The 25,616-nt window shown below is 46.9% G+C and overlaps 1 protein-coding gene across 1 annotated transcript in view; it reads right to left on the bottom strand.

Moving 5' to 3' along the window:
• Positions 1–24,544, bottom strand: part of LOC120497717 (rho GTPase-activating protein 39-like) — a 53,745-nt gene extending 29,201 nt beyond the window's left edge. Inside the window, exon 1 of the mRNA XM_039699512.1 lies at positions 24,409–24,544. Coding sequence (XP_039555446.1) covers positions 24,409–24,419 — 11 coding nt within the window. The 5' untranslated portion in view covers positions 24,420–24,544. The remainder of the gene's footprint in view (positions 1–24,408) is intronic.
• Between the last annotated feature and the right edge of the window lie 1,072 nt (positions 24,545–25,616).

Raw genomic sequence — 25,616 nt, 5'->3', positions numbered from 1 at the left:
CTCCTATCATCAGGCAAGTCTAGGTGACGGTTTAGTTGCCCATTGCACCTCCCTGACAGAAAAACTGTAGGTTTGATTGACAGCAATCAATGCTGAGCAGTCTGGCATGCAGAATAAAAAACAGGCCAGTCCTCAAAATTGAGGAAAAGCAAGACATACATTCCAGGAGTAGGGCCAGCCCCAGGCTGCCACACAAGCCTCAAACATAACATCAGGAACTCTAGAAAGATGTGATAAGCCCAGGATTGCAGAGATAAGGCTGGAACTTGGACACACAAAAACTAAAATTAATTCATATTCCACTTCACAAGGTTAAAGAAGTTTCCTGGGGATGGTTTAAATAATACTTTTCTCTGTCCTTTCAGGTCCAAATGCTGAGGAATGCAGCAGACAGAGTGGGTGCCCACGCCCACTAGCACTGCAGCGCCTGCTCCCACCAGCAGGATCACAGCAATGGTTCAGCTTCATCTCAGCTCCTGTCACTCAGTGTCCCCAAAACAGGACTTGCCTGCAGGCCCTATTTGCAGTGCCAGAGCAAACCCCTCCACTGCCCAAGCCTGCTGGCATCACAATGGCTCCGGGGAATGAATGCAGTCACCAGAGCCTGCAAGGCAGAGGGATTTCGCCAATACTCCCACTCGCTTCCAAAATCAACCCATGTTCCCCAGCTGCATCCTCCTGTACTGTCACAAAGTCCAGGAGCTTCCTGTGTGTCCTGAGTAATACTTTCCAGACTTCATAGCTGGGAAACAGGACACAGCTCCAGCTGCTCACTCCAGCAGGCAAAGCCCCCCAACTGTGATGACTCGTGCCTCAAGCATGCTGATGTTTTGGGGAGTGGCAAGGCTATTGCAGGGGTCAGCCCCCAAGCAGCAACACGCTGTGAAGAGGATGGTGTACCAGGCATGGAAAAAGCAGAAGAAAGTGTAGGGCATTTTGTGAATAGTCACATCTCCTGTAGGCAGACAGATTTAGTCCCATCTGAAGGCTTTGCCTCACAGATGGGCAGCTGGTTTTTTTATGAAGTGTTATAATAGACAGTACAGCTAAGAGCCAAGCTGCTGCACTCTGTCCTGCAGCCTCAAGGACACAGGGGATGGACATGTACAAACTTTGCTCCTTCAAAACCAGCTTGAGTTCCTCCTGCCTACCACTCCTGCTTGGCAAAGCCTTGGAATAAAAAATAATAGCAGCAATTTTTAAGAAACGGTGTTTCATCCTGAAAGGGCATCTGCAAGCATCTCCTGACTGTAAATGCTTAGTAGGAGGTCTAGGAAGGAATAATTTTTTTTTTTTAAACTACAGAGAACTAAGCAGGACCAGAAATGGAAAGGACCAGGCACAGGTGAAGAGTCAGTTGCAGGAAGAGCTGAGGAACCCCAAGAAGTCAAACAGCCACTCCCTCACAAGAGAGCTGGTTTTCCTGCCACCATGACCCAAGTGACAGCATAGCCCTGACAGCCAAGTGCAGTCCTGGCACACCACAACTTTTTCCCAAGGCTGGAAAAAGGTAAGAATAGTAGAGATGTTTTCTTAGCCAGAGCTGGCAGCTTAAGATCAGCTTGATGTGATCTGCAGCCCCACCTGTGGAAGCTGCTCAGCACCAGCTTGAAAAGGCAAACATCCACCAAGGGGAAGGGAGTACCAAGCATAGCCATGGCAATAAACTGCCTCAGGGAACTTCACACCAGGCTGCCAACAAACCCTTCTGCATGGCTACAAGCACACGTCTTATGACTTGGTCTCCCATTTCACTTCCATGCTCTGTAATTTTTGGATTTCTGTGCTTCAACCCAAAATCCCACCTCCTTCCCCCACTTCCCTTCTTTGGGATGAGCCCTGCAGAAAGTTGGGGCAGTACTATGTCCTTCCTGGCCAAACCTGGCTCCATACCAAGTGGGATTTTTCAAGACTAATGCCCTCAATGGAGGCCTGCAGCATACTTAAAGCCAGTCCCAAGACAAAGATGCCAATTGTTGCCATCATCAGAGATCATCTAGCTGAGGATGTGCCAATGCCAAAACTAAGTGCCTTGTTAACAGATCCTCCTTGAGGAGGAGGAATGCAGTTTGGCCATTACACACAGAGTGAAGTATAATTCCCAGAGACTCGTCATGGTGTGAAACCAGACAAAGACAGGGAAGTGTGTGCAGGGTTACTTGCTGTAGCAATCAACTGTGGTGATAGGGATGGGCATCTGAAATTATCCACCCCACAGAGAGTTCAAATCCTCTTTCATTTGCTGTTAATGGAGTATAGGACAAAGGACCAATGAAAAGGAGCAGAAGCAGTCATACAGAGAATGATGCCATGTTCATCATCATAAGTCCTCTAAAAGGAGGCCCCTGAAGCAGACCATGGCAAGCCAGTTCAGGAATGGGGAGTGGGTACCACCCCAGAGGCTCCACTACTGCTGACTTTGCACCTCCTCTGTGGGTCTAGGCTCCTGGCTGACTGAAGAACAGCACAGATTGTGTTCAAGAAATCAAACATCAACACAGATTTTTTTTTAAAGACAATCATGCTTGCCCCTTTGCCTTCTGCACAGCAGGCAAACGCACCTCAGAAAAATTCACTTAGTACAGATGCTGAGAAACCAAGTGCAACCTCCAGGTGGCTCTGATTCACTCAGATTTGCATATCAAAGACAGGACAAGGCTGTAAAACTCATCTCTACCCTCGAGCTGCAGAGAGCCTCTAAAAGGTCTCTAGCATCAGCTCCTTATGGTAATCCTCCTTCAGCTGAGTGAGACAACTCAGGCTTTATTCACTGCCTTCCCTCAGCTGAATCCAGAAAAGCTGTAATTTACATCTTAGGAGGAAAAAAACCCAAAAAACCAAAACAAACATCTCCCTCCTACACACACACATACACACATACTCTCTATAATTTCTTTTGAATACCCACTCCTCCTTCTAACAAAAATTATAGAGGAACAAAAGTAAATATAACGTCAGGCTGCTCATAAAACTCTCCTGCTCCTGAAAATAAGCACTATGCAAACAAACCAATCTCTGCTTTGCCAAAGACAGACCACACTGTGAAAACGCAGAACAAATGCTGATTGCTCAAAGCCTGTCAGCTCTTGTCTCTTTCCTGGCTTTCCCAAACCTTCCCCCAGCCCAGGTACCAGCATTGTTGGTTCCATCTTGCTGCCATTAGCATCTTGATTCGTCCCAAATCCAGAGCAGAACAGACAGCAAAGAGAGACAGTCTACAGGAACAGGTTGGGGCAGCACCAAAATTACTAGCAAATTCCCCCAAGATCCTGTCTCAGGGAGAAAGAAGAAAATAGGACTTTTAGGACACAGGTGAGATGTCTTGGGGTCTCTGCAAAAGGAGAGGGGGGGGGCATAAGAAAGGATAGACACCATGACAAACTGTGCCACAATGATAATCAGCTAAAAATAAAGTCCAGAACAGTCTCAAAGGCATAAGGCCCAAAAGCCCAAGACCAGTACCTGAGCCTTGGTTGAGAGGGATGCACAGGCATCTTAGAGCTCTCTATGTCAGCTGGGAGGAGGGAAGGCAGCACAGACACTCCCACACCAAACTTCATGTTTGGCCATCACCCACTCTGTGCTAAGTGTTGTCCACTAGTTTAGGACTGATTTGGGTCCTGAAATCACTCCCTGGAGCCACACAGAGTGCCCCAAGGGAAGGGGAAGACAGAAGGGCTTGAACTGCTGCTCATCCCCACCCCATCCTTCAGCCCCCCACCACAGGATAGGCAATTCTGCAACAGAGGGAAGACCAAGGGACAGAAAATTTGTTTTCATGGCTTTGAGACAAAACACAAAGCATTTGCTGGATGGACACTCTGAGCAGAAGGAGGTCATGTACTAGAGACATAGGCACCGGGGGACTGCCTGATGACCAGCAGACCAACACTAAAGGAAACTGCACGTGAGGGCAGGAGGAGCAGTAAAATCCATTCCTGTTAAAAAAAATCTTGGTGACGCAGACCATGTACAGGTCTTCACCAAAGAGAGACCTGCTGCTTCCCCGGAGGACAAGGGCTTCTCACTTCTCTCTGTCCCTAAATTGTCATTGAGGGTGAGCACCTTGCCTGTGTTATGGCTAGAGACCAGCTGTGGCCACTGCAACCTCAGCAGAAGGCAAAAGACATCTCAAAAAACATTCAGCATCAAGGAAGTTTCCAGGGGCTTCCCTCTACTCTTTGCACTGAGCCACCGGCTGGCCAGGGACACATATCTGGCAGGCAGTCTCTCCTGCCTATCTGTCACAGCCAGCCCATGGGTTTCACATGCTGAGGAGCAAAATCATTTGTGGAGCTTGAGACCCACGACAGCAGAGAAGTTAGCTAGCTTCCTTGGGTTATGGGACCTGCCTTGATACCCTGTACAGCTCTCGAGCTGCTGTGATAGCATGCCTTGGGTCTTCTCTGCTATTATGGCTGGAGTTTTCATTTTGCAGGTCAGAGCACAAGCCCAAAACTCCAGCACTTAAACAGCCTCCCCAAAGCTCTGGTTTCCCCCAGATGTAGTAGCACCTCTTAAGCTCAATTAAAGCTTCAGCACAGTTATTTTTCCTTTTAAGGGTCTGAGCATTAAGAACAAGTTGCATAAAAAAAAAAAAAAACAACAAACAAACTGGCAGTCTTCATCCCCTCTCCTTCCAAAATGTGCTGTGTGCATCCACAGCTGCACCCAAACCACAACTGCTGGAAGGCAGGCAGCTGTGGGGGGGGAAGCTCAGTGCCAGCAGGATGGTCCCTGCCCAGGGGACACAAGGTGCCCTGGCAGGAAGCTGAGACATGGCACAGCTCGGTGCTGGCCTCCTACCTGCACAGCCTTAGGCTGCATCAATCCCAGGAGACGTGGTCAGGTCTGTCGTTGGACCAGGACTGAGACCAATTCTAGCACCACAGCACCTGACAGTGACTGCATCCCACCTCAACATGCTCATAACTAGACTTTGTCCCCAACAGACAGGATTTAAATGGGAAAACTTTAATTTTATCACTATCCTAGAGAGAAAATATTTTACAGTGGCTTAGGTAAAGGCTTTACAGGACAACCTGCCAGTTCAGCAACAAATGATGACCACGGCTGGGATGCATACTGCTTACCTTCCACCCCTGGTGCTCTCCCATGGCAGCATGTTGGGCTCAGCCCCAAGGAGGCAGCCTGATGCCTTCCCATTGCTCCCATGGTGATGCCCCTGTTTCAGGGAGGATTCATGCAGGCACACTGCAAGCATCACCATGGTCTTCCCACCTGTATGGGTCCCACCAAAGGGGGCAGCAGGACTCATGCAAGGTCATCATCAGATGCACCAGCCACATCCTTCCAGGAGTGCAAATCTCTGCAGGCAGGTACCCAAGGTAATAGATCTACTTTCTCCACATCTTCTTGGGACACACCAATCTAAGACACATGATGCCAGGTGAAGCAAACCCCAGCTTCATCCTCTTCTGAGAGCGTATGCAGGCACCAAGTCATACAGGATCTGCCCACAATGGTACTCAAAGCAGCTAAGAGTCTCCCTGCATGAATGAAACTCTAAAATCAGGTCTGGGCTGTTTGTGTTTTTTTAAGGAGGATGCATACAAACAAAAGGAAAGGATGGAGATGGAACCCCTGAGTCTCCAGCCTTCTCAATGGGCCACAGTACCTCTTAGCACTACCTGCTGATTGAAACCCTGATCAGTGGCTAGAAAGCTGAACATGGCTTCACAGACCGATAAGACCCCAATACCTCTTGACAGCTGTTGAACTGAAGTAAACTGGACCTGAAGCAGGATGATATTTCCCAATGCCAACAAAACTGCACCCTGGGTGAAGAGCATCATGCTCTTAAGCTGCAGGTATGAAGTGAAGAAGTTGTACCTGCCAAAATGAGATAGGGCAAGAGCCTGGAGCCCTGGAGACACAGCATATACCAAATGCTCTCTCTGGGCCAAAGCAAGCAACATCACATCAATGATATCCTTGCTATTTCAAGGACACAGCAGCAGTCACTGCCCTGTCATCCTATAATTCTGACAAAGATCTTGATTTATCTAGCTTGCTGTCCAGTTGCTTCAGGACTGAGACTTACTTTTCACTGCCTCCTATGTCACCACTACTGATTTCAGGGATTCCTCCCAGCATTGCCACAAAGCCCTTGCAGCCAGGGGCCCAGCACAGCAGCTGCTGCCCCAGACAGTTGACGCCAAAGAAAGCAGTCTGGAAATAGGAGACTCTCCAATCAGAAGTTGTTTTAGAAAAGCCACATTACCACATAAACCCAGCAATTGCTCCAGTACCTTGGGAGCAACCCACAACCTGCACACTGTGGAAGGACTGAGCAGGACTCAGCAGTGACTGATCTTTGTCATTTCTGTACATGGATCATCCTGGGCTCAGTGACGTGACGACAGGCACTGCACAGACATAAAACACAAGACATAAAACACACAGCAGTACAGCACAGTTTCCCCATACAGGAGGGCAAAAGAACAACCATTTTGTGCCATCTTCACTGAAGGGAAGAGAGAGCCCATAGCAGCCAGAATAGAACAAAGTAAATAGCTAGCTCTCAAGGTTCATTTGCATCACACACAGGGATAGTTTTTTGCTGCAGAAAGGAACACTTAGTAAGGACAATGAAATATTTACACAGATTTCTGAACAGTGTCAGAGGGTGAAGAGGCGGAAGACAGAAACAGAAAAGATACTTCCAGAACCAGCAAAGGGAAACCCATCAGCCAGGTCCTCAGGACCAAACAGCCACCATAGTGAGGGCATGCAGGATTGGGGACTTAAGGACCTCTCAAGACACCCACCTCTGATCTAAAATAATTCCACCAGATCATCAAAAAAAACATGACAATCGTAGTTTTTCTAAAGGCAGAACATGAGCTGGCAGTGGTCAGGAACAGCAGACTGAGACTGCAATTACAGGGTGGAGAACCTGCACTGCCAGACCATGCACAACTGAACAGTGTCGCCCCAGGTGTCAACAGAGGATGCCCTACAAACAGCCACATCACAGAGCATAATGCTTTCAAGCACCACTCAGCAAAGCTAGGTATCTGAGACAGCTAAGTTCCTAGAAGTGTGACATTAGCAAAATAATGGCCCTCTGCCTTTGTTAATTTAAAGGGCTAGCAGTCATTTATGAGCTGAAAAACAGGGTCTCTTGAAAACTCATACACAACATAGCCACAGACAGCAAGGGATCAAGTCATTCCTCAGACAGCAAAGTCCACAAAACACTGTGGGCTAAAAGCACAAAACAAATTTAAGTGTTTCATCATAACTTCTTTAGGGTTATTTGTTCTTCAGCAAATCTCTCCAGCTGCAGCTGTCTCTGACAATTCTGTTGAAAAAAAAACCATGGGAGAACAGATGCAGTGAAGCTCTTGAAAGTATTAGCTGTCCAACATTGTTATGTGTGACTCAAGTTCACCACTACAATACCAGGCTAACAGAGGAATTTGGTTGCAAGTCAAAGGAAAGAATAGGAGCACGTTGGCAGCAAGTCAAAGGAATAACTGTCTTCAAACAAACAACTCTCTCCCATCCTCCTATGAGATGCCATCAGGAAGCTCATCCCAACGGGATTCTGGGCAGAGAAGCCACTTCATTGTCAAGATTTTCTCCAGTCCAAAGCACACCAATTTCCTCTGGCAAAAAAGGAGAGATAGTAAGTAAATAGCTGAAAACCTCAGACACAAAGTTCAGATGCTCTTTATAAAACAATAAGCAAGAAAAAAAGTATAATGGAAAAGAGGTCCTTCCATTTGTTTTGCATATAGGAATTGCTGAACTACAAGCGCATCAGACACAACAGAGTCAGGATGTTGCAAAGCCAATGCACTGTACCCACAGATCAGTTCCTCCTGCAACCCCAGAGCCTCCCCTCCTGCATGCCTGCCCCACAGGGAAGCATATGGGTCCCTGCTCTATGCATAGCTCCAGCTCTGGAAAGCTCACCTATCCCTAAGTGAATTCTTAGTTTGGGATGAAAAACACAGCCCATGTTTAACTATTTTATCTTGTTTTTTATTCTTATGTAATAAACCATGAAAAAAGCTTCCTCCAAAAGGAAAGGCACGCTTAACTGTTGCCCCAAACTGACATTCTTTTCCTGATTGTCTCTACAACACCACAGTGTGAGTAGGAGTCACATCCCGTGAGCTGTGTTTCAGCCTCTGCTTTGTCTGCAGACACAGACACACTTGCCTTCGCAAGACCAGCAGTGACTACAGTAATACCTTGAACTCCAAGTAAACCAAAATACTAGTCATCTATAGTTCCAGTGCTTTGTCATTAACAAGCTCTGGCTTGATTTAATGAGAATCATAGACTGAGGTGTTTGACCTTGCCTTAAAATACAGTCACAGCTTTTTTAAAACTGAACATCTCTTCAATCTCACATATGTAAACTTCACAAAATAAAGTGCAATTAGTTAAAGCTCCATATTTGCCTTTGCTCTCACCATGTCATAGAAACAAAGTGGGATTAACCAGGGGAGACCTCATTGTGGTCTTCAACACACTCATGAGAGGATGTGGAGGGGCAGGTACTAATCTCTTCTCTCTTGTGACCAGTGACAGGATTTGAGGAAACAGCATGTAGTCAGAGGAGGTTTAGGTTGGATATCAGGCAAGTTTTTCACCCCATAGGTGGCTGAGCACTTGAACAGGCTCCCCAGGGTACCAGTCACAGCACCAAGCCTGTCTGAGCTCAAGAAGCATTTGGACAATGGTCTCAGGCACAGGGTGGATAATTGGGGTGTCCTATGCAGGGCCAGGAGGTTGCAGACTCAGTGACTCCAACGGGTCCCACCCAACTCAGCATATTCTATGACTCCCAAGAGTCCACAAGAAGGCAGCTTGTGGCGAATAACTGCATCAGTCACTGAAGGCTCTCAAAAAGGTCTCCATTTTCTTGGAGATGGTCAGGAAAAACCAGCTGGGCTGCAGAAGGAGGCAGTCCTGCATAGTATATGATGCCTCCCCAGGAAGACTCAGCACTTGGCAGCACCTCTGGAGGTACTACCTTGAACAGACACTCCCAAGAAATGGGGAGAGCAGCAATAAAAGAAGGATGCAGTCACTCACTGTGGACATCACAATTACTCCTTGCTTTGGACAAACCTTTTGCAGGGTGTATGTTCATTTCTTCAGCCTCTCCAAGGAGGTCGGTAGGATAAAGAATTCCCTGTTTTCACTGTATCTTTTTCTCTCAGTTAATGACAGTAGGCTATCAATCCAGCAGGTCAGGGAGATCAGGGAAAGTGCAATATCAAACACAGTGACATTCAAAGCTGCAGGTTTCAAGACTGTCAAAAAAACTTTCAAATTGGTGAGGAAAGGAAGGGAAGGTTGTACAGCTAATATCTACACTTCAGCAGAAGAAAAGTGAACTCCCCGAATAAGAGGAGACTGGTCTGGCAAAATAACTCCTTCCTCTGGAGGGATGAAACTGGAGAACTGTGACTTGCGTACACCCAGAACCAGAGCTGGGGACCAACTCATGACCCTGGCTGGAACCTGTTGCAGCTCTTCACAGATTCTCAGGATCAAGTGGAACCACCCTCTTAAGCAAAAGCCCAGGTTTCACCTTTTCCACAGCTCTTTAAAAGGTTCCAAAAACCACACTGGTGATGGTATTTTTGACACAGTTCCAATTCAAAGAAGATTCATGCAGGCACATGCTAATGCACTCTGGGGATTTAAACACCACTAAATTCAACTAGTGCCAAGAACAGTTGAGCTGCAACTTTAAGTACTCAGTTTATCTTGTTTGAATAACCAGGAGATAAGCAAAGAAATCATGTAGACCAGAGCCTGGCGAAGATCATGCAGGTCTGATTTGCACCAGGTTCTCCCCTACACCAAGTCAGTCTGAGATAAACACTTAAGCTACTTTGCATAGCTGGAGGAGTAAATATGTATCATCTGTTTGTCCTGGTTTAAAGGAAGGGAAAGAAATGAAAAAGAGGAAAAAAAGAAACTGAATAAAAAAGAAAATTGAGACATGACTTTCTTATAAATGGCACAAAAGAGACACTGCAGTGGGTAGCTGCAGAACTGGCAGCACTAGACAGGATCTCCAGACAAAAAAAAAAACCAAAAAAAACCCCAGGAAATCCGCAGTGTCACTTCTCCCCACAATTGATTTTAAATGAGCTTATTCCTTGCACTTGGTCCATGAGGAAGAAGCAGCTTCCTGGCTATGATAAGGGGAAACACAGCTATTAATAGCATCACAATGAGCAAGTAGCAGAAGTTATGTTGCAGCCCTGGAAGATCTTGGCTGGTTCATGAAAAAATGTGTTGCCATGGCAGAAATTGCTATACATGGTAACAGTGAACAGGGGGGTGAGAACAATACACTTCTTCATTTGGTTCCCAAAGCCAAGAAAACAAAAATGTTGTTTTTTTCTTTTGTTTTCTCCCACAAAAACCCACACATTCATTACCTTGTGTTCAATCCAAAACTGAGCTTTTCACTTTCAACAGTGGCAAGAAAGATAGCAAAAAAGAGACAAATTCAGGAAGACATTAAAGCAGGCACCACTCTCTGTCCTTCTGCAGTGGCATGGCTGATGGATTGGGGCAGAAACTGGACCACATTCAACTTTGCTTTTTATTTTATATCCATCTAGACAGTCTTAATTTGCCAAACACCAATCATATTTGCTACCGATAAAAAAAAATAAGAGCAAATAACTGATGAGGCACTTAAAGCAAGGCCTCTTCCAAGATGGGATGACCTGACATTCAACATCCAACATGGCAGCAGATCACAAGTGTGCGTGCTATTCTGTCCTTTGCCTTCCTCTTTGCAGTTCCCAGCCTCCTCTTCCCTTACTGCAGCACTGCCAAACACAGTGCACACACAGAGTGCTGATACTTTCCAGAACCATCTCTTACCCTCAACTCATTCCTGAATTTCAGTGCTGAGGATTTCTTCCCTCATTTTCTCTTCCCCAGCAACTACTTTTATGCCCATTTCTAGATTAGGTACAAACACTGTGAGCAGCAAAGATCCCAGCCTGGCTCCCACAGGACTTCCCTCCTCTGTAAAGTCTGACCACCCTCATCTTTGCAACCCGATCTTTTAACCATTCATTCACCCATGATGGACTTTCCTTGATACCCTGTGCTGAAACATTTCAGTGAGGTCCACTAGACCACTCCACTTGATCATGCCTGCCATATACTTGGAAACACCTTCCATGAGCCAGTGGAGTCATGTAGCTCAGTTTTTAGCAATACTGGCTCTTCCCCAATAAGTCACACCTATTTATGTTCTCACTTAATGCTGGTTTCTGGAAACTTTGAAATGTAAGACATGCACCTTTGGTAAAACCAAGTGCCCCTTCCATTCTGCCTACAGGTGAGACACTCTTAAGAGGTTTGTTAAGCAAAATATGTAAGCCTGGTCATGTCCTTTCTCCATCTTCTCCCTCATTGCTCAAGAACCCACACATGTATTACAGATATTAAAGGCAGATGGCTGGCTGTTCTTCCTAGTAACTATTTCAGACTGACTGTCTATAAGTTTACCCAAATACTTTTTCAACCTGATGATGCCTTTTCCATCCGTGACCCCCAAGAACACTGAAACCAGAAGTTCATCACAGATTGTGTAAAATAAATGGCCTTCCTCTTATCTGCTACAAACCAATCTCCTTTAGGTTTAACCAAGTGCCCATAGTTCTAGGGCCACGAGACTTGGTAGAAAAAAGTCAACTTATCCATATAAAGGGGAAACACTGTCCTCAACTTTTAAAAAGGTAAAAAGGAGGACCCTGGGAACTACCAGCCTGTCAGCCTCACCTCTGTGCCTGGGAAGATGATGAAACAGACCCTCCCGGAAGCTCTCCTCAGGGCAGGAAGGTGATTCAGGGCAGCCAGCATGGCATTACCAAGGGCAAGTCCTCCCTGACCAACCCAGTGGCCTCGCACAGTGGCATAGTTCAGTAGACAAGGGAGGGGACAGAGATGTCATTTATATGGACTTCTCTATAAATTGGAGAGAGATTAATTTGATGAGTGGACTGTTAGATGGATAAGAAAGTGGTTGGACAGTCACATCCAAACAGTAGTGCTCAATGGCTCAGAGTCCCAATGGACATTAGTGACAAGTGAGGTCCCTCAGGGGTCCCTATTGGGACCAGTGTTGTTTAATAACTTTGTTAGTACATGAAGGGAACAAGTGTACACTCAACAGGTTTGCAGATGACACACCTGAAGGACAGGGCCATCCAGAGGGACCCGGACAAACCTGAGAAGTGGCCCATGGGAATCTCTGAGGTTTAACAAGGCCAGATGCTGGTGCCGCATCTGGGCTGGGTATCAGTCCCAGTATTGATCCAGACTGGGGCAGGAACAGGTTGAGAGCAGCCCTCATGAGAAGGATTTGGGGGTGCTGGTGGATGAGAGGCTGCACATGCCTGGACGTGTGTGCTGGCACCCAGACACCAACCATGTCCTGGGCTGCATCAAAAGAAGTGTGGGCAGCAGGTCAAGGGAGGGGATTCTGCCCCTCTGGTCCCCTCAGGCGAGGCCCCACCTGCAGTGCTGCATCCAGCTCTGGAGTCCTCAGTGCCAGACAGACACGAACCTGGTGGAGCCAGTCCAGAGGAGGCCACCAGGCTGATCAGCGGGATGGAGCACCTCTCTTAGGAGCAAAGGCTGAGAGAATTGTGTTTGTTCAGCCTGGAAAACAGGAGGCTTAGGGGTGACATAATTGCAGCCTTCCAGTTCTTAAGGGGGCTTACAAGAAAGATGGACAGGGACTTTTTACAAGCACATGCAGTGACAGGACAAAGAGGAATGGATTCAAACTGAGAGTAGATTTAGACTAGATACTTCTTTGCTAAGAGGGTGGTAAGGCACTGGAATGGGTTTGCCCAGAATAATCATGGATGCCCATTCCCAGAGTTGTTCAAGGCCAGGCTGAATAGAGCTCTGAGCAACCTGGCCTAGTGAAAGATCTCCCCTGTACATGACAGGGAGTTGAAAGTAGGTAATCTTTAAGACCCCTTCTAACCCAAACCATTCTCTGATTCTATAACCTCCATGACTTTGCATACCTTAATCCTGCTATGCAAGACTTTTCCAAACCAAGGAATCACCAATTTTACACTCTCTCCTCATAAGGCAGCTGCTCTGTCCTTTAGTAATTATAATTATCTTCACTGCAGTCTCTCTGACACCATTGTTTTTCTCACAATGCAGAAATCAGAACAGCATGCAGTCTCCAAGACACGAACAAACTGTTAAAGAGGGTCAAATTGATGCCCTCTGCTTCAGTATTAACTCCCTTGCTGATGCTGACCAAAGCTGATTGGTTTCTTTGACAAACATAACAGACAGAACTGATGATTTCAGAGAACTGTCAATGACTCCAAGCTCCTTCTCAAGCTATAACTACTAGTTCCAGGATGAGTATCAAACAGGTCTAGTACAGGTAATTTTTCCCTGTTCACCATGTTTTCCTACACTGAAATGTATCTATCACATATCAGTCCACTTCCTCAGTTCTGAGGTTCTTATGGATTCCCTCACCCTCAGTGAGCTATTCAACCCACTGAAGAAACTGAGGATCCTCTGCAAACCTGGGAATGTCACTGCACTCACCTGAGGCTATCCGTAAGGTGCAAAACACTCACAGCACCAGTTTCTCGGGCCTTGCCGCTGACTTCCCCAGACTGGAAAATGACAAGCAAGCCCTACCCTTTGTAGTCTGTGCTTTCACCAGCTCTTTGTCCATAACAAGACCCTTCCTCCATGCCCATGGCGACTCTTTCTTCAAAGCCTTTGGCAGAGAAACTTGCCAAAGGCTGTCTGAAAACACAGACACATGAAGCCTAGTGGTCCTGAGCCCAGCATGCTCCTCAACCTCCAGCAGATCCATGAGGCAGAGGCAGGGCTTGCCTTTACAACAGCCTTCCTAACACTGCTCAAGCAGCTGTGCTTGGTCACGTCTTCAGCAGACTTGCTCTTCATTGCAGAGACTTAGGCACAAGGATCAGACCCAACAGCCCATGAAACCCTGAATACTCTTCACAGCCCTTCCCTAGCATTGCACATGGACAAATATTGAGCCACTTCTCCAATTTCCTCAAGACTCTCAACCTTTATAAATGCTATTGCATTTGCCACCGCCAATTTATGTGATACCAAGGGCACTTTAGCAGCAGGATACACATGAAAGCATGTCAGCAATTTCAGGTTTAAGATGCTTTGGCACTCTTGAGTAAATGCTATCTGTTTCTTAGTTTCTTATCAGTTCCTCTTTTGCTCTAAAGCTATGTCTACTGATGTTCAATGCAAGATAACTTCTCCGACAGTTCTTCTGTAGCAAGCTTGAAGTTTGCAAAGCTCCTCCACAGGAGTCAAGATGGCCAAAAATGGTTAAGATTTTTTTGTGATTGCTTTATCTTCTGTGCCTCTTACACTTTGATCTCTTCTGCTGCCAGTTTCCAAAAGGCTTCAATGCATTTGAAAGTTTAATATTTGGCAAATTCACTCCTCAAAAGTCTTAATCTGGCCCACCTTATTTTGATTTTACATGCAATCTGCTGAAATAGATAGTTTTTTTGGTCTTCTTGCTTGGATACAACTTCCCCTTTTTGGTAAGCCTGCTTCTCATTCCACTGTCCTTCTTTCCCCTGCACATTTCCCTTTTTTTGTGTCTCTCTTTAAAAGGTCAAACAAAAAAGTCTGATCTGTTCTTGGTGGAGGTACCCATTCCTTCTGAGCTGGTAATATAATCGCTAAATATTTTCTATGCCACCTCTGTCGCGATCAGCTCCTCTTTATCCAAGGAACAGATCTCAGGTTTTGTACAAGACAGCAAACAGCCCCTTTTTAGCAGACTCAGGAGTAAACACCAGCTCTGGGGCGAGGCAGACAAGTCTCATTTATTTTATTTTTATGCTACCAGTCACAAAGATCCCATGACAAACCCAGGCTTCGCATTACTATGACTATTCAGCACATATGTACTGAGTTTTCACAGGTAATTGCATATTCAGTTTCCAGATGCCCAAAACTAGACGTTTTTCCAGCTGGAAACACATTACATAAACAAAGCACCTCATGAGGGACCCACCAGGTGAGAGGTAGAGGGGTCAAGGCTTCTCCTTCCCAGGAGGAATACAGGATGACATCAAAGGGCAGAAAAGATTCCAGGAGAGCAGCACCCTGCAACAGCATCTCCCTTCCAAGGAACTGCCACAGCTTAGACCTTCTCCCTTGTTTATTTTCAGCACTACTGAGCGTAGAGCTGTAGCCAAGGTTGAGGCCAGCTGGACCTTGGCAGGAGATGTACAAGAGACAAAAAGCTGGGCCCCATGGCTAACAAACTGCAAAACAAGTTTAGTCAGCAACAGGTTTTAATCTAAAAAGTAAAAGCATCATGGATCAATTATTGCCCGAAGCACAGTAAAAGTGAGGATTACATCTCTCAGCTGTTCATTCCTTTTCTCATCTTCTCTCATAGCTTAGCAAAGTGTGAAGTTGAAATATGAAGCTCAATACTATCCTGCATCTTGAGCAACACAGAGAGCTCTGCTACAACAGAGCTGCACCCAAGGAGAAGCTGGCTGAATGCCCCTTGCAGCAGCACCCAGTTTCCACAGTCAGCCACCCCAATATTTCTTTCTGTCCATGGGCCCACATATTGCTTGTCCTAATGACAGGCCACACTACCCAGAGAGCCAACAGAGCAGTCCAAGCTCTAGCACAGGTACATCTCAGTGTTAAAGCTCTTCATACCACAGTTCACATTTGTCTTTCCCAGGGCAAACACCCACACCATTTAGGAAGGTTTACAGCTATAGATCTATAGGCAAAGCAGTACAGATTCCTACCATAAGAAACAGACCCAAAATGGTAATTTCTGGGGAATACTGTTAATTCATCTAAAGTTCCTCAAATCTCTGCAGTCCATAAAACCTCTGGGTTTAAGCCAGGTCCAGCTGGAATTTGAAGGTCAAGAAAGCTGCACTGCTGGCAGTTCCATGACAAATTTGTCTGTTCTCCAACCACCCACATGCTCTTTCTTGAAGAAATAACTACCGTTGCAAGCAGCAGAGGCTTGAGCAAAGCAACAGGAATTAACTGCATGCCCTCCTCTGCCTGCACCAAGGGCCCACCACGTGCAGGTCCCTGCAGCCCAACTCCACTCTGGAGTTGGTGCCATGTACCTTGGCAAGACCAAGGTAACAGAGCTGTCTGGGCCAGGTGCAGAGGCTATTTTATTTCTCATCCAGAGTACAAGATGTACCTTGTATCAGGAGACACCCTAAAATAGAAAACTTTGCTCCTCCCCAGCGAGATTCCACAGCAGCTCAAAATCAATACTTCTGGAGCTCAGCTCACCACCTGAGCCATCCAGACCAGAGCACAACTACTGGAACATATTAATTTTTGCATTTCCAGCTGAACTCTGAGTAGTTTCACTAAATCATTTGGTGATCAACATGCTGTTCCCTCTTTCCCATCTAAAGTCTTTGCTTCCTGCTGCAGAGAGAGTGGGATGGACAAAGCAGCCCAAGGTGAAACTTCCCTGTATCCCCACAGCAAGTACAACTTCACCGAACACCAGGTACCCAAAAGCTTGTTTCCATGTCTCACAGCTCAGCAGCAGCTTTGCTTATCTAAAGAGAAAATAGTGAGTGATTTCATCCCTCCAAGACCAAATAAAGTTTAAGCGTAAAAGTGCTCAGCTATTAGAGCACTGGATGGCTGACAGGGAGGCGTCATTGGACAGTGAGAGGCTACCTTCCTAGGGAAGTTATGGGGAGCCAGAAAGGCTGAAATCACTGACATGCCCCTCACTGCCAAACTCATAGAGCCTTTCCTGTTTCAAGAACAAGATCAACCCAAAGAAGTGTTACCACTAAAGTTCTGCCCACAGTATCTCTGCCAGCCTTCCTCTTGCAGCAGCATTTAGAATTCAAGGCCAAAGTCACTTCAACAGTATTACATGAAAAGCTGGCTCAACAGACCATGGAGAGGGAACATGATGATAACATCATGGCACAATGGCACACTAAAATCAGAGTGGATGATTCAGTGATGTGTCGTCCATGACCCCCTCCTACTCTTTCCCCATCCCCAGCACTCATCACATGAGGCCAGTAGAGCTCCTCAAATCCATCACAGGGATAACTCAGCCTGCTAACTAACAGCAGGTGGTTTCTTCTTGCTTGAATGAACTCAACCACGCTGGCAACAGGACTCAGAACCAGGAGAAAAAAAAAAAAAAAAGTAAGGTGGCAGTGCACAGCTTCACCTCCAGATCACCACTGTCTTTTTTATTTTTCCTGCTTATTGCCATCCCAAAACAGACTTCTACTTGGGAAGTCTCCAGACTCTTAAACCTGTGTTTTAGACTAATTTCAAACTACAGCTTTAGTAAATTTAGGCTGGATTGTCATACCACCACCAGGCATTTCCTCAGCAGCTTCTAAGCCCTCTGTATTAAAAAAGGAGCATATTTGCTTTTCATTGTTTTCAGAGATTTTTAAAGTAATTTAATGAAAATTAGGGTAGATTACTTCAGGGGCAAGCTCCCTACGGAGTTTCCAAGCCAAAATTCATAGGCCATTTGTACTCTAACTCGGGACTGCACCAATTCAAGCACAAAGTTGCCCTCTAAGCCCCAATGCTACTTCCTTCACACTCTTTTTACCAGGCTGATTAAATGCAACTCAGCCATATCTCACCCAGACTATTAATTGTATTTCACAGGCATAAATTGCTAAGATGATATACCTCCACATTACAACACACTAAGCATCTGTCCTTAGGCCTACATTAAACACTACTCATGCCAGCTCCACTACAGGGTCTGCACCTCAGCTCACAGCCATTTCACCATCTCTCTTTGCTTCACTTCATGTCGATTGGTGATGATCAAGAATACATAAAACAGTTGGAGCTTCTCCTCTCAACCTAGCTTAGAGCAATACTTGGAAGGTCTAATAAAAAAAAATCCCAAGCATAACTACTGGATCTAGGGAGCCAAGTAGAGCTAAACAATGTGGTTGATGCACAGCTGGATAGCTGCAGATATCAAAGGACTATCAAAGAACTACAATATACAGAACGAAAAAATGGGTACAGGACCAGAAGATGACCAAATATGGCATTTATCACTCTACAGCAAACTGACCATGTTTAAAGTAACAGCTGAACCTTGGGTTACTATTTAAACACCTATATGGAAGACCCAGGGCCTAGATTACAATGGGACCACCCGCAGTTTACTCAACATCTGGAAACAACCCTGCACTTGATATTTCTCACATGGCACCAACAGCATATGGGGACAAGCCCAGAGCAGATAAGACAATGTGGCAGGGTACAACTGCACCAGGAGATGAGCAGTGGGGGTGACAAGCAGGTGATGTGGCCAGGACCAGCAGGCAGGGTGGAATTCCAACAGTATGTGAGTCAGCCACTCCAGCCAGTGCAGAGGAATCTTTCCAAGCAAGACCACACAGCACAGCTCATGCACTGCATTCCCTGGGCCTGTATTTAATTATTCAGCTAGAAAATCTCCTGTAAGTTTTTCACTGACTTTCCTTTGTGACTGAAAATATTTTACACCAATTCATCCTTCTAACCTGAGCCCTGGCTGCTTGTACACAACATATTGCACTGCCTCAGAGTCAGAAAAACCCAAGACAGCTGAACTCCATGTGGTTAAAGGGATTTGCTGAGTTCAGTCTCAGCTCATCAGGCAGCATTATGCAGGGATTTTCTTGGTATCGCTAGTGATGGAGACAGTAAGCCTCTTTGTTTATTTTTTCCCAGATGAATGACACAAGCAAAAGCAAACAGAAAATACCAGAGCTACAGAACAAAGAGGCTATCCCTGCTACAGCGCACCTGGCCCTGGGCCATAAGTTCATGATGTCCACGATGACACAAAATCCCACTACACTAAGTCTTTTCTGCCTCAGTAACAGGTTTCCAGGCAAAAAGCAGCAACCTTATTTGCCCAGGTAGGAAACAGCCCCATCTGTCACAGCAAAGTGCCTTATGGCAGTGTCCCACAGCTGCAAAGTTACACACACAAGTGAACCCAGGACACATTTGTGTGGGGGAACCCTTCTTGGCTTGTTTGGTTTTGGTAGATCATAAACCCTACAGCTAAGAAAAAGGTTGGTTTAGAGAGGCCCAGGACTGCTCTGCTTCAAGTTGAGACAGGAACACACAGCAAATCCGGGGAGCACAGGGTGCTCCCTCTTCATCTTTACCCATGTTGAAGCACTTGCCACTGAGGAAGACAAAGCACAGCAAGAGCTTGGTTCAGGGAGCTGGGCACAAGCAAAGTAAGAGGGGTACAAGAGGGTACAAGATGGGTAAGAAAATACACCCTCCTTAGAGAACCAGACTTCTATTTGCCTCTGGTGGATGATAAAGATGTCAGCAAATAATTTTACTAAGAGCATTTTGTTTCAGAAGTTCTAGCACTCTGCAGCATAGAGCCCTTGCTGGAATTTCATACAAGACCTAAAGAACAAAGAGACAAAAGAGCCTGAAAAAAAATACACTCAGCATCTCCAGCACTTTAATCTTTCAGTGTGTTTTTTTCAGGAAGAATTTTCTAAAGCTGATATTGTTCACCTCAAGCCCCTTCTTTTTGCCTGAAGCATGTAACAGGGGGAGGCCATGCCTCCTTTGCCATGCCAACACTCACCTGGGAATCACAGAGTCCTTTCCCTCTCCCATGTTTTGCTGCAAGCAAAAAATCTGGATCTATAGCAGTCTCATTTTAAGTTTTCCAAATATCTCTTGGCTGTGTGAGTTGCATAACCAAAAAATGGCAGCTGACAACGCACAAAGAAAAAAGCTTGGGAGAGTAGCTGGAAGATAGTTGACACCAGCTGCACTGGAATTTACTGGGCTACACTCAACTGGAAATATAAAACACTTAATCCGTACAGCAGTAACCTCAAACTCATGTAACAGTAATTAGGATGAGAGAATATATGCCAAATAATGGTATTTCCATTATCCCATAAGACAAAGACCAAGCACAAAAGAATTTTCTCTTGACCTACAGTGTCTCTTCCAGATGCACAAGCCAGACGGACCTCATGGCTGCTGCTTTAGTTAATACTTTCCTGCCACTCCAAGAACTGACTTTAAGAAACTATCCAAAGCAGATTACTCTCCCTCATGAAAAGCATAAAACCCGTCAAACAGACAGCTTGTTTCAATGGATACTCACGACTGAGCTACTAAAAAGCACAAGAAATTATTTGTTCATTAAAGCTGTCTTTCCTACACGGAAATAGCCTTCCTTGGCGAAGGCAGGAATTAACATTAAATATGTAATAATGACAGCAGAACTCAGGAACCTCCTATGAATCCAGCTAAAACCAAATCCCATTGCCTGTTCTGGAATTTCTTTTTATTACAGATAAGAGGCACTTCCTGAACTATTTGAATCTGCCTGGGGGACTTTTTATAGAAACACAAGCGTATACACGTCACAAGACACAAATAATTGCACTCCATTTGAGGAGGACTGATGGAGCCTAAATTTCTGACCTATCTATTTGCTGAAAGCTTGCAAGCATCTCCTCCTAATTGCATCATCCACTGAGAAAGCCATTTGGGGAGTACAGGAGGAACAGAAACATTGGAAAAGGAGACTACAAGAAAGAGGAAACACTCCTTTCCCTTGAACTTCTGATTAGTTTCCATCAAAAGACTCTGATGTGTCTGAAGGCGTTTCCCAAAGAACAGGATTTATCTGCATAGGCAAACGCTGGAAGGTCTGACTGCCCCTTAGGAGCTAGCTCTGGGCCATGCTGGGCCTGCTGATGGAAGCATCTTAAAAAAGTTTTGGCAGCAATGGTAGACAGGACAACCATTTTGTCCTCTACAGCCCCTCTTCTGCTTCTGCCAGAAGAGTTACTGGAGGAAAACAAACTCCTGGTTTCACTTTAGGCGAGTCACCCTAAAACATTTCATTCCAAGAGAACTTCCCTGGCAAGCTTACAAGCTCAGCAGCATGTTTAGAGGAGTGGTGACAACAGGAGCAAGCATATGGCAGAGGTCAGGTTTGCTAGTAACTTCTCCCACCTGCACTTATTTCCACTGATTTTGCAGAGCTAAGAGAGACTTTTGCTATCCCAGTTTATTTACTGCCAAGTGAACTACCACCATCCAGCCCACCCAAGAAAAAGCTCATTCAGCAGACAAGAGTGGAATGACCTGCTGAGGGGCGCAGGCTTGTCTTGCGGTCAAAGTTAGCTAAAGAGAGGATGTTTATTCAAGACCTTATTTAAGCCAGCTAAAAAGAGGCTAAACCAGAAGAGGGCACATGGACCCAGTTCAGAGGATGTAGAGGGCTCTGCACAGCACAACGAGAGGCTTGGATGCCCTGCCAAAATTAGAAGACCCCTCTGCTGCAAAGTCACAGCTGAGTTCAGACACACAGAGCCCATCAGCAGCTTCAGGGCAGGGTGATGAAGTGTCAGGAGTTTTCATTCACTCCTAAATTAAAGTTGCTAAAAAACATGGAAACTGGTACTCATGCAAACTCATAGCCTGAATTAATCTGAATTAACTAAAAACAACAAACTATACTAAAATGACTCAAGATTCAATAACAAAATTAAGAGTCCACATTGTAATCACAACAAAACATAAATCCTTTATATTTTGTATAAATCAAATTGAAACAGCCAACCAGAACAGCAGGTTGCCTGCTGAACAACCACACTTAATACCATTCCCAGTCCTTCCACCCAACTAACATGACTTCAGCAACCTCGGTATTTCTGGGTAGGCTGGAAGATATCCCTTTGCACCCATCCTGAGGCTGTTTAATTCAAATGGCCAAAAACATGCTGCTAAAACAGCAAGCCCACACTTAAAAGCTTTCTTCTCCATAAATAAAATGGCAACCCAAGTAGTATCATTACTAAAGCATTTACCCATCAGGAAATACAGATATGACATGTATGACTTCCAAAAAAGGGTTAATGAATACTTACTAAATGGCACTGCCAGTGGAAAAAAACAAGCCACCCTCATGGGCCAAAAAGTCAGAATCCTACAGCTGTTTATGCTTTATTACCTTTAATTGCAGAAGTAATTCCATTAAAGTTGATTTTATGTATCTTAAAGCTCATCCCACAGTCCTGCAACAATGCTACTAATTCTTCCTCCACAGCTCTCAGGGGAAAAAAATCCCTTGGTCCCTGGTTTACAGAACTTTACCCGTTTGTTATCAGGCAGTTACCCCAATTCTGTGAAGGCAGCCCCAATAGAATAGCAAAATGGATTTTAAAAATGCATCAAAGCTCAGACACCAATACTAGGAAATCCTCAAGACGTTCTTACCCCATAGGCAGCTCACTACAGGAATTCCAGGCTCTCCTTTCATCTTTTTACCACACATTACATTTTTCTAGAAATCAAGTAAGTCAGTTGAATGGGAGGCACTTTTTTTGTGTCCCTAAAGCAGGGCAGCACTTGGTAAGTCCTGTTCTGTGTGGTACATTACACATCTCCCGTGAGGATTTCTGCTGCAAATCCAGTCAGGGTCAGGCTGAATGCAGACTTTTGCACTACAAGGATGACCATAAAATTCTCTCAATTACAAAATGCACCAGACCTATGGACTGAGATCTCACTCATGTTCATGTAGCTTATGTTCACCCAGCTAAGGCCAAGAGATCTGTTTCAGCTATGCAAACCTGTGAATACAGAAGGCATGTGAACTATATGAACAAAATTGTGGCTTTAAATCTGCATTCCTATAATCTGCTGTGATCTCAGCATCCCTCCAAATAGGCTCCATCCAACTGATAGGAAGAGTTGTCAACTCAGCAAAAGCCAAATTCAAAAGTACTACAGAGACAGCGAGAGATAACACAGGTAAAACACAGTGAAATCCAGCACAAGAAGTTCCAGCTTCTGCTGGAGTACTCATCTGCACCAGCTAGTGGAATGATAGCCTCAAACCTACACAATTTTGTCAGGCTTTAGAGTTTACTCCAAAATGAGGAATCTACAGCCTCGATCTCCAAGCACCTCTGGCTGTCACAAGCACAGAGGCAGAAGCAGCTGCTGCGAGGTGCTGCTCCTGGCAAGATGAGAGAATGCTGCTGTGCTCATCATTTTGCTCTCTCTGAATTCTGGTATTCTAGGGCCACCCTCAATGGGATTTGCTATCCCTTCTCACAATGCTCCTTACAGACTAACTCAAACCCTGGTCTGCTGCAGGAGATACAGAAGGAAAAAGAAATAAAACAACCTCAAATGTAAGAGAAATAAAAAATTATTCCAAGCACCTTGTATCACCAATCAGGCACTGAGCAAAAGGCCAGTGCAACTCCCCCCCAGCCAATGAGAACGTGAGAAGCCAGCTGAAATCTGGTAGCCCTGGAGAGTCACACTGCAGGAATTTTAAATCGGTCAAGTATTTAACCTAGGATTAAAAAAAAAAAATCACCAGCAAAACAGCACAACAGCAACTGGCATCAGCAACAGCAAGGATAGTGCCTCTACCAGGCTTTGCACTTTCCTCCTGGCAGAACCAAACTTAATTTAACCACTCTGGCCGATAATCCCAGGCGCAGAGGTATCAGGAAGAGTCCTCCTTCAATAGGATTATTCACTGGAGCCGTAAAATCCGCCTGCGTTTGTCGGAAGCCGGATGCAGCCTGGGAAACTGGCCTGGCTACCTGGCACTCCATTTTCACTGCCAACAGGTGATCTGTCTCCCTAGCCACTTCCAGGAGAGGACAGAACCCTCTCCTGGCCACAGTGCAACAGCCACACCCGTTAGTATTTTCACTGTCATTCTGTAAAAGCGCTTATTTTTTAAACGAAAAAGAGAAAGCTACGGGGGCACCCTGCCCATCGCTAGCGAGCCCGGCCGGATCGGGCACAAAACCATGGTGTGCTCCCGACGAGCCGCCCTTCTTCGGAGGTGCGAGGGCACCCGACAGAGTCCGGCCGCAGCCCCCGGGCAGGCGCCGGAGCCAGGGAGGACTCCGAGTCAGGGCCGGGCCGGCTCCGCGCAGCCGAGCTCATGGCCGCCCGCCTTGCTCAGAGGCCGCAAACAGCCCAGCCCCGGCCCCAGGCGGAGGCCGCGGCGGGAGCTAGAACAGTGCGAGAGGGAGGTCCCGCCACGGACAGCCCAGCGCGGCGGGAGGCGGCCCGGGACCACCGCTCCACGCGAGTCTGACCGCTCGGCTCGGCAAGGCTCAACTCGGCTGCATTTCACCTGCCGCGTCGATTTGCCCGGCCCCGCGTCCACCCGAGCCGGGAGCTGCACCCAGCCTCACTTCCACCCGAGCCGGGAGCTGCTCCCGGCCCAGGCCCACTGCCCCGGGGAGCAGCAACGCCTCTCTCCCCTCTCCCGCCACTCAACAGGTGCGTGGCAGACGCACTCACCTCTCCGCCATGGCCGCTCTGCCCGCGAGCGGGGCAGGATGTGAAACCCGATCCCAGCCCCGCCCGGGGGCGGTGCGGCCCGACCCGGGACCCCCAGCCGCTCCCCGGGTCCCTCTGCCGGGGGCTGCTGTGCTGGGACGGGGCGGGGCGGGGCGGGGCGGGGCGGAAAGGAACGGAACGGAACGGAACGGAACGGAACGGGGAGGAGCGGGTCGAGTCGAGTCGAGTCGAGTCGAGTCGGGCCGGGCCGGGCCGGGCCGGGCCGGGCCGGGGGGTCGGGTCGGGTCGGGTCGGGTCCGCGCCGCGCCGCGCCGCGCCGCGCCGGTGGCGGAACCGCGGGTTGAGGGCAGCCCCTGGCGGCAAGTGCGGCCGCTATGGAACCCGACCGAGTCCGCCGAGCCCTGGCGTCGCGGAGCTCCGGCCCGAGGCGTGGAAACAAGGAGAGTGGGGGCGGAGCCGGGACATCAGTTCTGCAGCCGCTGAAGCTTTATTTGAGCTACAGGTCAATGGCAAAAGTCAGTGGTCGTGACCTCTGTTGTGAGGAAAACCGTGGTCAGGCAGGTCACATCCTGCTCTCGCCTCGGAGATCTTTTGGCAGCGCTGTAGCTGTGGGCCCCAGGTGCGGCCTGTGCGCACCGCTGGAACGTAGCTGCACCGGTGAACCGTGTTCTTCCGACGCTGCCTCCCGCTGCCCTGGGCACATGAGGCTTTATCGGTTCTGCTCTGCCCTCTGGTACTCCCAGACATCCTCCCAAGTGGCAGGGGGGACTTGAACCAGTGTGTAGCATTGAGAGAGGGAAGTTCCTTTGCCAATGCTGCATGTTGAGCTGTCTCTGCTTCCAGGTGGGAGGATACGGACATTTGGGTCAGCCTGAGCTGTAAGGCTGCCATTCTCTGGGTTTGCCCAGATGTTATCTCTTTTTTCACCCCAGCAGCTTTGTCTGGGCAGATTTTGCAGACTTTCTGTTTCTTCTCTATCCTGAGCGCATAGTAGACTGGTCAAAGCTGTGCAGGAACATCGGGTGTGTCTCCAGCAGATGCACAGATCCACCAGCAGCATACAAACAGCATAGATTCAGAGGCCTCAAGAGCAAGTAGAGCCCTGCTCCTCGGGCAGCATGAGTAGTCTGAATAAACAAGCCGTGCTGTAAAGGTCAGCGTTGCTAGATAATCTTCTGTCAGCCACTGCTTTGGGGTATGTCATTTGG

The sequence above is a fragment of the Passer montanus genome, unplaced genomic scaffold (genome assembly GCF_014805655.1).
Source record: "Passer montanus isolate IOZ18808 unplaced genomic scaffold, ASM1480565v1 scaffold136, whole genome shotgun sequence".
Taxonomy (NCBI): domain Eukaryota; kingdom Metazoa; phylum Chordata; class Aves; order Passeriformes; family Passeridae; genus Passer; species Passer montanus.
This window is presented reverse-complemented; position numbering and strand designations above follow the sequence as displayed.